Source organism: Rattus norvegicus, chromosome 7 (assembly GCF_036323735.1).
Source record: "Rattus norvegicus strain BN/NHsdMcwi chromosome 7, GRCr8, whole genome shotgun sequence".
Lineage (NCBI taxonomy): Eukaryota > Metazoa > Chordata > Mammalia > Rodentia > Muridae > Rattus > Rattus norvegicus.
The window spans coordinates 105690213-105706331 of NC_086025.1; the positions used below are offsets into that span (position 1 = coordinate 105690213).

General features: G+C 41.8%; 1 protein-coding gene across 9 annotated transcripts in view; it reads right to left on the bottom strand.

Annotated features, from left to right (window-relative positions):
• Nucleotides 1-16119, bottom strand: part of Col22a1 (collagen type XXII alpha 1 chain) — a 237471-nt gene that overhangs the window by 70437 nt on the left and 150915 nt on the right. For 8 of the 9 annotated variants that reach the window (XM_063264443.1, XM_039080218.2, XM_039080220.2 and 5 more), the window contains 2 exons: nucleotides 12032-12109; nucleotides 413-448 (listed from right to left, as the gene is read on the bottom strand). In XM_063264443.1, the coding sequence (XP_063120513.1) occupies nucleotides 413-448; nucleotides 12032-12109 (114 nt within the window). Of the gene's footprint in view, nucleotides 1-412; nucleotides 449-473; nucleotides 815-12031; nucleotides 12110-16119 lie in introns of those variants that run through there. The other variant, XM_063264448.1, reaches the window with a different exon arrangement.

Consider the following 16119-nt stretch of genomic DNA (forward strand, 5'->3'; position numbering starts at 1 on the left):
GGGCTCTCCTTTTGTATTAGTAATGCATCTTGGGGGCTCTCCTGTTGTATTAGTATAAAATGAGCCCAACAAATTTCCACAATGGCTCATAGCTGTTATTTCCTCCATGTTACAAATCAAGAGAAAGCCTCCCATGTGTTCCTGGCTCTGTGGATGGGTAAACCCAGAATTCAAAACCAGTTTCTCTGCGCATTTGATTAAATTCACTAAATTGGGGTTCCACTTCTGTGTTCCTGACTGTAAAACAATTGTGTTGGATTAACTGAACCCACCACGCCCTTCCTCCCCAATGTTCCTATAAGCTCATGCTCATATTTTAGAGATTCTGTCTAGTGTGAGGAATTTCTAGTGACTTTTGATTGCCTCTGATTTAGAACTGTATTAAGAGTCCTCCATCGAAAGCATACCGTACCGGGGGTCCTTTATCTCCTGGTTGTCCTGAGGGGCCCTGAGTAAAGAATAAACAAATTAGCAAACCAAATAGAAATCCTTATCTCACCATTTAAACATACTTTAGTCATTCTTAAAGGCCCAAGCCAGAAAACCAGGGCCTCATGTATGCCAGACTGGCCTCAAAACTATGTAGCCAAGGATAACCTTGGACTCTTGATCCGTTTGCCTCCACTTCCCAAGTTCTGGGACTGTAAACATGTACCACTAAGCTCTGTTTTGTAAAGTATATTGCTAATATAGATCCTCTCCTGAAAAAGTGTTACTTGTTTCCACATGGTTCCTCAGTTCCACCCATTCCACACATACCTGGTGTGCCCCGAGTTTCCCATTCTACATATCCTTGGAGAGGTACTGGTTCCTCCTGAATAGGCCAGAATTTAATTCATCAATGAGCAACTCTCAGTTTTCAATGAAGAGACCAACCTGTGCTGTGAACCTCTGCCACCAGATGGGTGTGTTTATATGGAAGGCTGACACGCCTTTGAGCCTGGACTTACCTTGTCACACTTGGGAAAGCCTCGGAATTCATCATGCCCCTGTCCTCAACTCACTAATTCCCACATCTTGTAGCAGTGTCCAGAAAAGCATAAGTATACCCAAGAGGGGGAAGAATGTTCGCAAAAAGGCCATGGTCCCTGCATTGTGATTAAGTACCCAGCTCCCCTATTGCTTATGTCCCTGAGCTGCCAGCGCATATGAACATCCTTACAAGTTTACAATAGAAAAACAGCAGAGTCCTGAGGGCAGTACGTCTGTCTGAGACGGGGAGAAGGTTCTAGGGTTTTGATCGAGATGTTTGAGAAATATCACACACACACACACACACACACACACACACACACACACACACACACACACACCATTATACTCTGCTAGTGAGTAGAGCCTCAGCAAATGATCTCTATAGACACAAGCATTTTCACTCTCTTTTTACATGCACTGTAGACCAGGAGGCAAACATCAATGAGCAAGCATTTTTTTCTACGAGGAAGTATTTCAGCTAATAAAAGCTAGTGCAATGTGAATAGCATCACTTAGCTATTGATGGGCTCTTATTATCCAATTCTCAAACTTTTACAGCACTCAGTAATGGCTGAATCCTTATCCATACATAAGGAATACCAGATAAAGACACAGAAGGGTATGAGAAGAAGGGGACTTTCCACTATTGCTCACCATGCAAACAAGAGGGGCATCAGATCCTATTTACACACACACACACACACACATCCTAACATTAGCTCTAGCAGGATGCCTACACACCTGGCATCTTTATTATCCATTTGCTAGAGAGAAGCTGAAGCTGAAATGCATTTAGTAACTTAGCTAAAGTGAAACAGATAAAATCATGCGCTTGGAAGTCACTTCTGATGTATTTGACTCTGAGGCCACCAATTTCCCAATCATAATGCATCATGTATCCGAATTTTGTTCTTCTCAGGTAGTTTCCAATGGGGCTATAATACCCAGATGTAACCTCAACAGAAGAATGGAAACAGAAAATGTGATACGCAATGGAGTACTACACAGCTATTAAAAACAATGACTTCGTGAAATTCATAGGTGAATGGATGTAACTGGAAAATATCATCCTGAGTGAGGTAACCCAATTGCAGAACACACACACATGGTATCCACTCACTGATAAGCGATTAGCCCAAAGCCTTGGATGTCCCAATAAAACAATCCACAGACCTCATGAAGCTCAAGAAGGATGACTAAAGTGTGGATGCCTCAGTCCTTCTTAGAAGGGGGAACAAAAATATTAATGGAGGAGATATGGAGATAAAGTTTGGAGCAGAGACTGAAGGAAAGGCCATCCAGAGACTGCCCCATCTGGAGATCTAGCCCATTTATGTACAACCACCAAAACCAGACAATATTGAAGATTGTGCCTACTGACAGGAGCCTGATAGAACTGTCTCCTGATAGGCTCTGCCAGAGCATAACAAATAAAGAGGCGAATACTCACAGCCAACCATTGAACTGAAAATGGGGTCCTCATTGGAGGAGTTAGAGAAAGGACTGAAGGAGCTGAAGGGGTTTGCAACCCCATAAGTACAACAATACCAACCAACCAGAGCTCCCAGGGACTAAACCACTATCCAAAGAGTACACATGGACAGACCCATGGCTCCAGTCACATATGTAGCAGAGGATGGCCTTGGGCACCAATGGGAGGAGAAGGCCTTGCTCCTGCCAAGGCTGGACCCCCCAGTGTAGGAGAATGTCAGGGCAGGGAGGGGGTAAGGAGTTGGTAGATAGGTGGGGGAATATCCTCATAGAAGAACGGGAAGGAGAATGGGATGGGGGGTTATGGATGGGAAACTGGGAAAGAGAATAACATTTGAAATGTAAATAAAAAATATCCAATAAAAAAGAAATGTAATGAGGGCAGCCTGTCCTTGGCATGAGGAATGTTACTGTGCCATTTTTAGTGCCACTCTTTGTTTCCAAATTAAATTAAAAGCCTTTCACTTGGTCATTAAACTAGGTTCCCAATGATCTTCTTATGCAACTTTGATGGATAGGCTTTACATTCAAAGATGTTATTTCAAATCTTAGCTTAATCAAATATTAGCATTTTGGCTTTAAGCAAATTCTTTCACCTCTCTAAACATTATTTTTCAACTACAATATAAAGCTAGATGGTCGCTTTCCCCCATGTTATTAGAAATAAAAGAAAATACAGAGTAGAAAAGCCACCTGATGTCTGCACCATAAAAAGCATTCCCATAGCTACTCTACATACCTTTCAAGGATTTGTGGAATGGATAGAAATTAATACCGAAACCCACACTGGCAAAAGTGCAAAGAATAAGTCAGCGGGATGCTTAGACACAAATGGGATAGCTATGGCACATCCATTTATCCAAGGTTCATGGACCATCCAAAATATGGGAGAGAAAGATTAAAAGAGCCAGAGGTCAGGGGGAATCAGAACAAAGCAGTGTCTTCTGGACATAACAGGACACTGTGCTCATGAACTCACAGCAGCTATGGTTCCCCATACGAGATCAAGCCAGTGAACATTCCAACATGGAGGGCATAGAAAGCCATGAGCCCCGCCAACTGAGGCACTGTGGACAGTTCATGACTTCTGACAGAGGAAGAAGGAGTATTCTTGAGGGCTGTGGCTCCTGGGAGTTCAACTACACTCCTGTGGAGAGATCCATACTTGAGTATAAAGGCAGCACAGGTAGAATCAGTGGATTATAAAAAATTGATTTTTAAAAAGAGGACATAGATTTGAGATGGGCTGTAAAATGAATCTGGGAGGAGTTACAGGGAGAAGTAAAAAATGTATATGATCAAAATATGTTGTATACATGTGTTACATTTTTAAAAAGTATGCCACGGAAGAGGATTGCATGGTGATTTCCTTCCTAGTTCTGAAGCCTATGTATCTCCTCATAATGCTTTGGGATGGTCCAGGAGCACACTTTTCTCAACACTTGTTCCCTGGATGATGATGCTATTGGAAATGTATATAGAACACCATGGGGGTGAAGGCTACCTGGAGGACGTGGATAGACGCTGTAAGAGTCCTAAAAGTTGCAGCCTGGGCTTGACTCCAGCCTAAAGTACACTTCCATACTGGTGACACAGCATTAACCAGCTGTCTCCCCCTCCTGCTGGTCAACTGTGAGTTAAACCCACAGCTATGCATGAACAGCCAAGGTATACTATATCTCCAAAACTGTGAGCTTAAAAAAACAAACCATTCTTCCTTTGCATTGTCGTTATTGGGTACCCCATCACAGTGATTAGAGAGGTAACTCACACGTACGTAATCTGATATACATGTCCAAAAGTCATTTTAGTTAACACCCTGACTCACTCTTTAGTACCATTTTCCACCCAGAGAAATTATTCCTGCTTGGTGAGTATAGTCAGAGATCTAACCAAAGCACATACATTACAAACCTAGATCTCTATGCCATAGACAAGCAAGGGAGTTACTAAAGGCTGCTAGGCCTGTATCAAAGGACTAAGGTTCAACTTGCATAGACTCTTATGGAAATAAGCTAAAACAATTTGAGCATCAAAAAGATGTATTAAAACACCAAATGCATTTAAATCCTTAAGTTGAAGCATTCTTTAAAAGTATTCCAACAAAAGTCTAATGGGTCATCTCTAAAAGACATTATGTGAAAGCATTCACTGGGGAAGACTCAAGAATTTCCCTTCATACTAGGTATGTAAGCTGAGTAGATGGGTTGTTGAGGAGAGAGCTCTCTATAGAGAAACAGTTCAGCTAATAAAGACAGAAGAATCAATCCACAGAACTACCAGAGCACCAATTTGCAGCCCTTGATGTGTTAATTGATTGCTTTAAACATCAAAAGGGTGTGAACATCACAGAAAGAGACCCACCAGACATCCATCGTATGTGCTTCCTGATGTGCAACAGGGCATCTGTGAAGTCTTGCCAAAAACATCAAACCTGAGTCTGCTCAAGCCTCTGGATCTGGAAACTAATGAGGCCTACAAGGGTGGCAGCTCCTGTTAATGAATCCGGTTAGCAAACCTAAAACAACCCTATGGGACAAACACTAAGCCCAATGTCCTCTACAAACAAGTAGCAAAATACAAAAATAAAAGGAGAGGGGAGATCTACAAATTAGTCAAAGATCCTTGTAAAGACTAAGCAATTTGTTCACTTGGCTCTTGATTCAAAGAACAGAGAAATTGGCTGAACAGAGCACTCACTGGTTTTACAATTAAAAGGTGAGTGATAGTGTATTTGGCATTGTGTTTTCTGTGTATGATGAAGGTATATATATATATATATATATATATATATACATATATATATACACTTATACACTTTATATGTTCTTATCTTCCATAAATATAGTCTAAAATAGGTAGACATAAAATTATATATTCCTAAGAATGATTCAAAATAAGAGGATTGAAAGATAATGAAAGAAAAATAGACACCACTAGCTTAGAGACCTTGTGGGTGACTGTTTTAGGGTTTATGTTGGTTGTTGTGATAAAACACCATGACCTAATGAATCTTAGGTTAGGGAAAGATTTATTTCAGTTCACAATTTCAGGCAGCAGTCTATCACTGAGTGAAGTCAGGGCAGGAACTCAAGGCAGACGTGGCCATGAAGGAGTGCTGCTTATTGGCTTGTTCCTCAAGGCTTACCCAGCCTTCTGTCTTAGAGTACCCAGGACCACCAGCCTAGGCATGGCATGACTCATAGTGAGCCTAGCCCTCACACATCAATCATCAAGCAAGAAAATGCACCACAGGCTTGGCCATGGGCCATTCTGGTGGGAGAATGGTATTTTCTCAATCAAGGTTCTCTCTTCCAAAATAACTCTAGTTTGGGTCAAGTTGACATAAAAAGGAGCCCAGCATGGTAGCCAAATGGCTACATGGGGTAAAGGGGACTCATTGTACTATTCTTCCTACTGTTGGGATATCTATCATTCTGTGAGGGAGAGAAATCAGTTCTCTTCTGTGCAAAGCCTGGCATTCTGTTTTTGCCTGGCTTCTGCTCCACAGAGACATCCTGTTTCTTTTCTCTATGAACTACCTTTTTCTTCTCTCCCTCCCACTGTTTAGAATCCCTATCTTTTTTTTTTCTGGAACTGGGGACTGAACCCAGGACCTTGCGCTTGCTAGGCAAGCGCTCTACCACTGAGCTAAATCCCCAACCCCAATCCCTATCTTTTCTCAGGCACATTTCAGTGGCTCTTGGTATCTCTTAACCCTGATCTATTGAGTCCTGATCATGTGTAATTGGAATGACTACCTCATAGAAGGAACATCATATGTAGTTCTTGGACTCACTGTCCTCTCACCCCACCACACATAAGACACATCATAGACACACAGAAACAAAAGCTCTGAAAATAACAACTTACTTTAGTTCCCTATGTGCCCTATAACAAAAGGAAGAGGCATGATCAACTTTTTGACAGTTGGACCAGAGTACAACACAAAAGCAGAGATAAACAGAAGGTATATACCACATGCCAGACCCTTGGAACTCTCCGTCTGTCAGTTTCCACTATCTGCATCTATCAGCAACCACCAGTGTAGAAATGAGTGTATACATTCCCATGTGTTTTCCTTTTTGTGCATGTATGCCTGTGTGATATATATCTGTATGTCTGTGGCATGTACTCAAGATAGATATGTTCTAAGAAATGTATTGCTGGGCAATTTGTTCATTGTACATACGTCATAAAGTATTTTTGCAGAAACTAAGGTGGCTATTGCATCATTAAACAAAATAGTCTTTGGGATTTCATTATACATGTCATCCTTCATTGGCTGGAATATCCTTATGCAGAGGGAGCACCAGACAAAGAGTACCAGACTTTCTGCACAGCAGAAAACTAGAGGTAGGGGGAGTCAAGAGAAACTCAGGTCTGGGCTGGAAAGACTGAATGTTTCCAAACAGACTAGAACTGTTTAAGGTATACAGTTCAGAAAAACAGCTGTAAGTCCATATTCTGGAAAGAGTACAGAGAATAGAATAGAGTCCAAGAAATAAAAGATGTAAATAGAAACTCTGGTGCCCGATCAGACAATATGAAGCCAAGGCTAGCTACATGTTGAAACACAGTAGTACCAGGTAGGTACTTCGCAAGAACATGGATTATTTCTCTACCCAGGACCAAGAGTTGTTTCCTGCGATGACTTGGGCTGTGGAAAACCAGGACTTAGCCAGGAGAACTTAGGTGTCCAGCATGTCATGAAACAAGCAGGTGTCTCAGTCCCCCAAAATCAGAGGCTCATCACAATACCACCATCCTGAGTAAAGATTAGGAACAATATAATGAACACAAAAAGACACAAGAAGCACTTGAAGACTGGGCCTAAGAAGTGGGGACATCCCCTATGCCCTCTTCCTAGAAGAGCCACTGAGGTACCCATTTCTCAGTACAGAGGGTTCAAGGCCAGCTTCCCACACCCTCCACATGCCTTTGGGGAAGTAGCTCCACATATTCATGTCTGCTTCCTCACCAGCAAGCAGTGATGGTCTCAAGGATGTTGGGAGGATTAACTGACAATGAGAAAGGAGAGCCTGAAGCTTCTTCTCAGATTGCCTGCCAAAGGTAGGTAATGTTGGATGACATTATTCTAATTCTCATACTTCGGTGGATGCAGGTTCTATGATTTTTACATTCTTCCATAGAAACTACAGAAATGCTTCTTCCCCTGAAATCAGTTGGTTCCGAGCTTCCAGTCACCCTCTTAAGCTATAAAGCTGTTAGAGAGCTGTACGGATACATTGGTGCATGTGAACACTAAGACACATCTTGACTCATCAAGGCATCCCTACAGCTAACTTTCAGACATTTCAGGCTTTGACATCTGAGAAATCCTGAAGATGTTTGATGACATCACAGAAGCAAAGGTAAGGTGTTGGGCATCATCACCAATAGCATCAGGCTACATTCTCCCAGTTCCCCTTGCTGGTGCTGTTGAAATTGCAGGCACTTGGTCCATATGGAAACTGATGGTCAGAATAGGAAACAGCCTGTCCTGGGCTATGTGGGATGTCAAGAAGAGCCTTGTCCTGACAGAGCTCCTGCTATCAAGCCCAAGAGCTTTGATCTCCCCAAAATCTGAATGAGCTTATGCTTTAGCTTTTAATTCTTGCCAAAAGGAGACAAGAAACAACTTGAAGATTAAAAAGAAGGTTTTGTTTGTGAAGGTCTAGAAGCAGAAAGTTAAAACCCCAAGCCACTCTATCACCATACTGCCTCCTGCCTGCTGATGGAACCAGAGCCAGCAGACAAGCTCCTGGCTCTCTTCCTGAAGGCCTATGCCTATGAATGATACAAGTTTGGAGCACAAGTTTAGGAAGAAGGAGGCAGAGGGCAGCTTACGACATGATCTCTCCCAGTTTCCTATACCAGGACTTCTTTAGCCAGAGGGATATGTGAGGCTCAAGCCCAAAGCCCAGTTCCCAAGAGTATGCCTCTAGCATTGTTACATCAATACTCTAGATCTCTTGTTCTTTTTGAAGGAAATCTGAGAGAGATTTCCATATAGTTACCAAGGAGTGAGTACAGCAGGACTCAGCTGCCCACAATACGCATTTGCTTGATAACAAACCATACATGGGCTTTATTCCTGTCTCTGGTTCACTTTGTCACCTTCTAAGAGCAAAGATCATCTCTCAGACTCATAGTTGGGATACATATCTTAACTTTGAAGGATAACCTACTTCATGTGGGAATGCAATGTTGAATATGATCTTTTGCTCCCTAGTATGGATCACAGAGAGAGACACTGGACTACTCAGCAAAGATCTCTGTTCCCCAGTAACTTGACATAATCATACCTTACCTCCACTTACCGCGCCTGCTAGCAGCAAGTCCTCCCATACAGCTTCTCAGGCCACCACCAGCCTAGGCTGCTAGCCAATGAGATTTATGGTAATGCAATATGGTTTCATCCACCAGGAAGCTTTTAATAAGCCCAAGTGGCAGACATGCACTAAAGAGTTGATTTACAGCCTCTTGGCTGCCGTCAGCAAATTACTTTTCCTGTGGAATCAGATGGCAGGAAGATACTTCATGGTGGTTTTAGCTAGCTAGGTTTGGGGTGAATTACGCCACTTCTGCTGTCTAGCTGTGTAATGATGTGCTTGATGTGGTATATCCGTGAGGAATGGACAAGTCAAAAAGGAACCACCATACTGAAGGCCTTCGCATGGCATTTTCTTCTCTAAGGATCAACTCCATCAGGAATCACACTCCTAATTCCAGGGAAAGAGGTCCTTCTGAGAGGCAGACCTCAGAAACACGATGTCTGGGTTACTATTTCTTTTCCTTTTGTTCCTTCTAGTTACTTAGATACTAAAATAAAGAAATCCAAGACAAACAAAAAGTACAAGGGCTGTAATGGAGAGTTTTGATCTTCAGAAATTCTAGCTGAAAATTTCTGTTAAAACAATTAAATCAGATGAGACCACCCCAAGGGAATTCATTTGCTCCTACCACAGTGCCTGTGGAAACTAGGAAGACCCACCGACAACTCATAACTCTGCCATTCTGAAGGAGTCCTCATTGCCAGTAGGATGGGGTGGGTGGGCTTTTCCCCAGGCCTGTTGGGGAGTTGAGGAACAGAGAACCATGTGTGAGGAGAGAGACCTAAACTGACTCAGATGATGAAGACCACAGAGCAAGGCAAAGGGAAGGTTTTATTTTATAGGATAGTATAGATAATAAATTAGATCTTCTGATTTTTCAGGAGTTATATGTGAAGAATTGTGCTACTTGGCCTCTGAGTCACAGCAATGACCCAACACTGAAATACCCCAAAGGGACTACAGTGTCACTTATATTTTAGAGACAAACAAAAGCTGTTGAATTAGCTGTAAGAACTTCTCTGCTCAGAGAGAAAATGTATGGCTGGTATTATAAATAAGCCAACTATCCACAGTAGTAAGGTCATGGACCCTAGAGGAGAACCTACTACTGCCACTATCCTGAGTCAGTATCATTTCTAACTACACACAAATAGTTATTCTTATACACACGGGTGAGTGTAGCTCTCACCCCCATTAAAGAAACTTCTTTACAGCAGTCAAAAAAATTTCTAGAAATCCACAACTGGTCAAAGAGCAGAGAAGATCTGTCCACAGGGTGTCCAACCTCAAGTGACACATCTGTAACATACTCCTTATATCAAAGGCTCAGAGCATGTGCTGTGGAGGATGGGGGAGGAAAGATTACAAGACTAAGGATCAAGATGTCTACTGGAATAAAGTGTCTTCTTTTTATGTATCCAAGTTGCATCCAGGAAACTTCGACAATATTGTGGATAATGGGAGTCTTATAAAACCCGACCCCTAAATGAAGAGATATATACAATTAATAGCTCTCTAACAAGTAGTCAGCCCTAAATCCATAAACACACAAGCAACAGTAGATGATTTGCATAGGCTATATTTACATACATGCATGCATGCACACACAAACATACACATACACTACATAACAATAATAAAGACAAGAGGTCAAGAATATGGTACAAAGTGAAAGATGGACAGAGGAGGAGTTGGAGGGGGGAAATGATCTGAATACAGAACTCTATCTGAAATTCTTAATTAAATTGAATAATGAAAGTAATTTCATTACTTAAGATGCTTTTGGTTGTTGTCTGCATTTTTCTGATGTGGAAAAAAAGCAAAGACTGTCTCATGTACTGCACTGGTTTCTAGCCAGGTTATGTTTAGCAGGGGTGAAGTTGGGTACATGGCTTAAAATAATAATTATACGTGGGTACATGAGCTATTCCAAGGTTTAGATGAGTATTTGAGCTTTTCTCAAGTAATAGTAAGACATGGCTGGCTGTCAAAAAAATTCAGTTGAAGCTGAATCAATATTCTGCCTTTAGCATAAAAGAGAACAGATGGGAGAAGAAAAATGCTCAGATTGAAAATTGTCCTTAAATTCTGAAAGCTATCACTCACTGACAGGGAGAAGAAAAGACATGCTTCTATGATGGTGAGAAAACATAAAACATGATTCTATTCTCAAGAAATGTAGTTCTTCACTGAAAAGAATTCTAAATTTTAATGCCATGTGTGCTGATTTTAGACAAAGTATTCTACAGAGGATGGTTGACTAAGGACAAAGAAGAGAGAGCCTTCACTGGGATTAGGACCTGGAAGAACCTATATAACTCAGAAACAACAAAGCCACCAGTTCCATAGGTCTTACAAGTCTGTACCTACTAGATGATGTAAACCATGCCTTAAAACCCACACTGTGAGGACAGTTGGTGGATGCTGTTCTAGGCCATGATCCCATTTAAGTTCTCACATTTTCTGATTAGAAGAATCAGAGTAATGAACATTTTTTGTCCAGAAATACACAAAACCACAATGTTTCCCCAGATCACACTCCTTCCCCAGCCTAACTTTATTGGCTATGACTTTGTTACTCAAGATTTGGTCCATGGATCTTTTTTTTCCTTTACAAACATTGAGTGAAATCACACTAGCAGTTGATATCTGTGACAACGCTGAGTACACAGACACAGCATCACAAAAAAGGCAGGAATGATAAGACTCCACCCAGCCTTGAGAAGCTATAGATACTTGCTGAGGAAAGAGGTCAACCTCTTAAATGGTAGTCACTTATACAATCAATGAGTGCCCTTTCTCACCAAGTAGATAAGCCCAGAACTGTGTTCACACGGGGAACCCTAAGTAAATTCAGTTGGCAAAAAGCAAGAGACATGGACGACAGTAGAAGGAAGAAATGCAGAAGGTAATAGTAAGGATTATGACCAAGTACAGACATACATATGCAATGGAATTATGAAAGAACAAATACAAAGCTAGTGAGATTTGTTGCAATTGTTTTGAATCAGATCCATGTGTTGGACTAAAAGTTTGTTCTTCTTATTCTAATAAGAGGTACAATACATCCATATGGTCCTGCATTCAATGGACCCAAGGACACCCAGTCTACTGCCATATAAGCTGAAACAGGACTATCTCTGTTGTAACTTATACTGTAGACTCCCAAAGGAGTAGCAGGATTTGCACTGTGAGCTGAGAACAATGAGAGCTGAACAAAGACTCACGGGTGGACCAGCAACCCCAATGCCTGGGTCTCCACGGCTGCCAGGAGAGCCAGGGATCCCAGGTGTTCCTCGGTCACCCTAGGGAGACAGAAAGATGGGATTAACAGGTTAGTGCTGGCAAGATCGGGCACAATGTATAAAAAGAATTATGTGTCTCACAGAATCGTTACTGTTGTTCCATCAGTTCCACATCCATCACCTGACTTCATCCTCTATCTCTTGGTCCAGCACTCACTGTGTGGACCAGAGCCCTCATGATTGTGATCACATGCATCTCAAACATCCCCAGATTTGAGCATGATCCCAACTGTGATTAGGAAACTAAGACTACTCCCCATGTTGGAGAGAGCACATATCTACTGTGCTTATCGTACCTACATCCTAACCATACATGTACCACATTTCAACTCAGATCCCACACCATCAGTAGATAAACATTGACGTTGATGTTTCAAGACGTTCCCAATACCTACACTTTGTGGTTAGCTCTTCGGGGTGTGGCAGATGCAGCTTCACAAAATAACTCAAGTTAAACCATTGCTTCAAGTATCACGAAGTATGGATTTGGTTGTTGGAGGCTCAACTTTAAATTGTGGCTGCAGCACTGAAAACCATGACAAGCTCCCTATGCACATTTCTTTGCCTGTCAGAGTGGTACACACAAGCAGCTGAGGTAGCTTGGTGGTAAACTGGTTAAATGTGTTAAGCAAGACGATAACATGTGTACAACCCTGCCACTCAGTCCCCATAAGCTAGCTGCTACATTTGCTGCTGTTCTCACCACGTGACTCTCTGAGTGTGATGGAAAAGGAAAGAGAAGAAAAGAGGAGATGAACAGACTTTGCCATTTCCCACAGAAGGAAGTCAATGTTCTAGTTTCTGGTATTTCAATTCCTTCCTCTAAGAGGAAGAGGAGTCTTTGACCAAGGCTGACTCCAAGTGGGCAGCAAGCCTGGCTGCTGCTGACAGTGGCATTTCCAGTCTTGGATCACCCCATTTTGCACACATATTCAGATTTCGGGTGCCTAACTGCCAATGAGTTTGTTTGCTGTGCCTCTTCTGACCCTACAGGCAGCGTCAGGAGATGCAGTTTGCCTAGGACAGTTTCTTACAACACAATTTCAGAATATGCATCAACACGTTACACCAGGGATTATCTGCCTACATCTCCAGTCTGACAATGCAGTGGCAGGTGTCCTTCCTCAGGCCACTTAATGTCCTTGGAATGAGTCGATTTGTTTTACAAAGAGAAACAGCCCAGAAGCTGGTCACGAAGAACCAAAGGGATTATGTTTAGAAATTTGACTATAGGAAACATTTATTTATTAACTTTTATGACTTTTAAGTATTTAAAATGTTAACAGACTACAATTTTGGCCATGATAGCCACTGGAAACTCATTTGGAGCCTTTAAGAAAATAATACTGACCCTTGAGCAAGTAATCATTACTGTTGTGAGTTTGTGTGTACACCAGCCATGTCATTTCCAAGCAATGCTTCACAGCCTTCTTTTCCTGTCTGCCAAGCCCTATAGTCTTTCTCCCTGCTCTTCTATTGTGTACCCTGAGCCTCACGTGTGGGAGAACTATGTAGATGTCACTTTATAGCTGATACTCACATTCATCTTTGAACTTCAAGCAGTTATGAGTCTTGCATTAACAACTGTCCACAGCATAAACTGCCCATCGCCAGCAGATAGGCCCACTTCCACAAGCACAGTTTGTGGAAGTCATAATTGCTCTCAGTGGATTATTTTTAAAAACAAACAAACAAAAAATAAAACAAATGAGGACTTGAAGTTAGGAGGGAGATGTATTGAGGAGCCCAGAGAGAATTGGAGAAAGGCAAGTAGAGGAACAGATCTGAGCAAGATAAATTTTATATATGTATGAAATTTTCAAATAATAAGGAAAAGACATCACTCAAAAACAAAGAAGGAAAGTCATCCTCCTAAGGCAATCTGTCATCCCTGCTCATGGAATGACTACAGTTAGATATTCATTCAGTTAACCCTCACTGTCTGTCCCATGTAAGCTGAGACCTAGGCACAATGCTGACCTGAAATTCAATTATGATGCCTGCTTATTGTCAGTACTTAGTGCTAAGTTCTAAAGTGGATTATCAATCATAAATATGGGAGAAATGGAGCTTACAAAGTCCTTACAAAAACATAGCCATCAAAACCGAAATCCTCACTAAGATCCCTTAATCTCTGCCATTTCTCTTCCTTATTCTTCCAAGCCCGATGTGGCTATGATACCAGCCATTGGTGATCACTGAGAAACAGATCATCCCTTGTCCCACCCTCAACTATACTTCTAGGTCTTTCCTAATTTCTCTTCAAATTTCTACTTAGAGCATTCTATTTCTTTAGGATGATATGGTATATGGCATGACTTAGGCCTGGGAAGCAAACCAGACTTTGTATCTAGGAAATCTAATAACAATTATAAGGAAGGGGTTGAAAAGATAAATACAGGGGCAAGTGTGAATCTGACCAATGATGCATATGCTACCAGTTCTTTATAAGAGTGAAGATGATCAGGAAGGAATATTTCAGACATAATCAAGTGACTCTTAGTCTGTCCCCAGGGTAGTGACATGTACCTCCTGTAACCTTGGGAAGACTTCTACACATTAGGACCATCATCGATAAAATAGTAAGACTCTACCAAGTTTCCCTGCACCTTATATGCAATCATTTAGAAGGAGAGTAACACACCAACTATTGCATTTATAATATTACCATTTTGCCACAAGAGTTAGCAGAAAGAAAAATTAGATGGACATATACAAAGTTAAATATATCCATTCCTGCTGAACCTTGGATTTGCTTTAAAGTGATTGATGCATGTAGGATGATGTCACAGGTGAGGCAAGTACAGGATAGAAGGAGGCCTGTCATTGGAGGAGAAGGAAGGATGAGTGGGAGAGAAGTTTGAAGGAAGAGGAGGAGACTAGGGGAGAGAGGAAGAGACAGGAGGGAGAGAGGGGCGGAGAAGCCGTGGCAGGACAAGATGGCAGGTGATGTTAAGATTCTGCTCTGTGTATTTACAGGTTGTTATTAATGTTCTCAAGGGATGGATAGTACCGGGCTTTGTATGTTTAAGTGGGCAATTATATTTTACCAATTGGATCTAAGATTATTGTGTTGTGTGTTCTTTTATGTGAGGGTTTGAGTGTAAGAAAGTGTGCGGCTGGGCTGTGTTTCCACCAAGATATCTAGCAGATTTCTTGGGATACTGCGGAGTGGGCCTAGCAGGATAAAAGACTTACATCTTTATTTTTATATTTTTACAACAACAGATGCAGACTTTCCTACTCTAGTTAGCTTCCAGTTCCCTCAAGACCCTTTTGTTGTGGTTTGGATTAGAAATGCCCTCCACAAGTTCATATATTTGAACATTTGGCCCTCAGTGTATGGTACAGTTTGGGAAGGTCACAAAAACTTTAGGAAGTGCAACATTGCTGGAGAAAGACTTCACTAGGGTAGGGGTAGGGTTACGGTTATGAGAGATGGTTCCCAGTTCCTGTTTTCTCTCCCTCCTTTCTTCCCCCCACCTCTGCTTCCTGCTTCCTGTGTATGGATAAAATGTGATAACACTGCTTCCTGTGTGGCTGAACTCATGCTTCAGATGTCACTTCCCATGATAATGAACTCAATCCACTCTGGAACTGCCAGTCCAAATAAATTCTGTCTTCCATGACTTATTTTTTGTTATATTATTCTGTCACCACAACAGCAAAGTGACAAATGATAGCGACTCCTCCTTCATATATGTGGCGCTGCTTCCGAGGACTTGCTAAAACTTCCATGCTCTAAGTTCCCAGGCACTGACCCCATTCACTGGTTGGTCTAGTCATCTCCTTTCATTAGCCGACCGACTCTCTCTCTCTCTCTCTCTCTCTCTCTCTCTCTCTCTCTGTGTGTGTGTGTGTGTGTGTTTCAGATATTTGCACACATCTTCATTAATCTTCACACTGACCTCTTCCTGTGCATGTGTTCCACTCACCTCTGACTTCCCTGTAAACAGCATGAAGGTAGACTCCCTATTTACTTGCCTATTCAACAAAACTCGCCACAATGT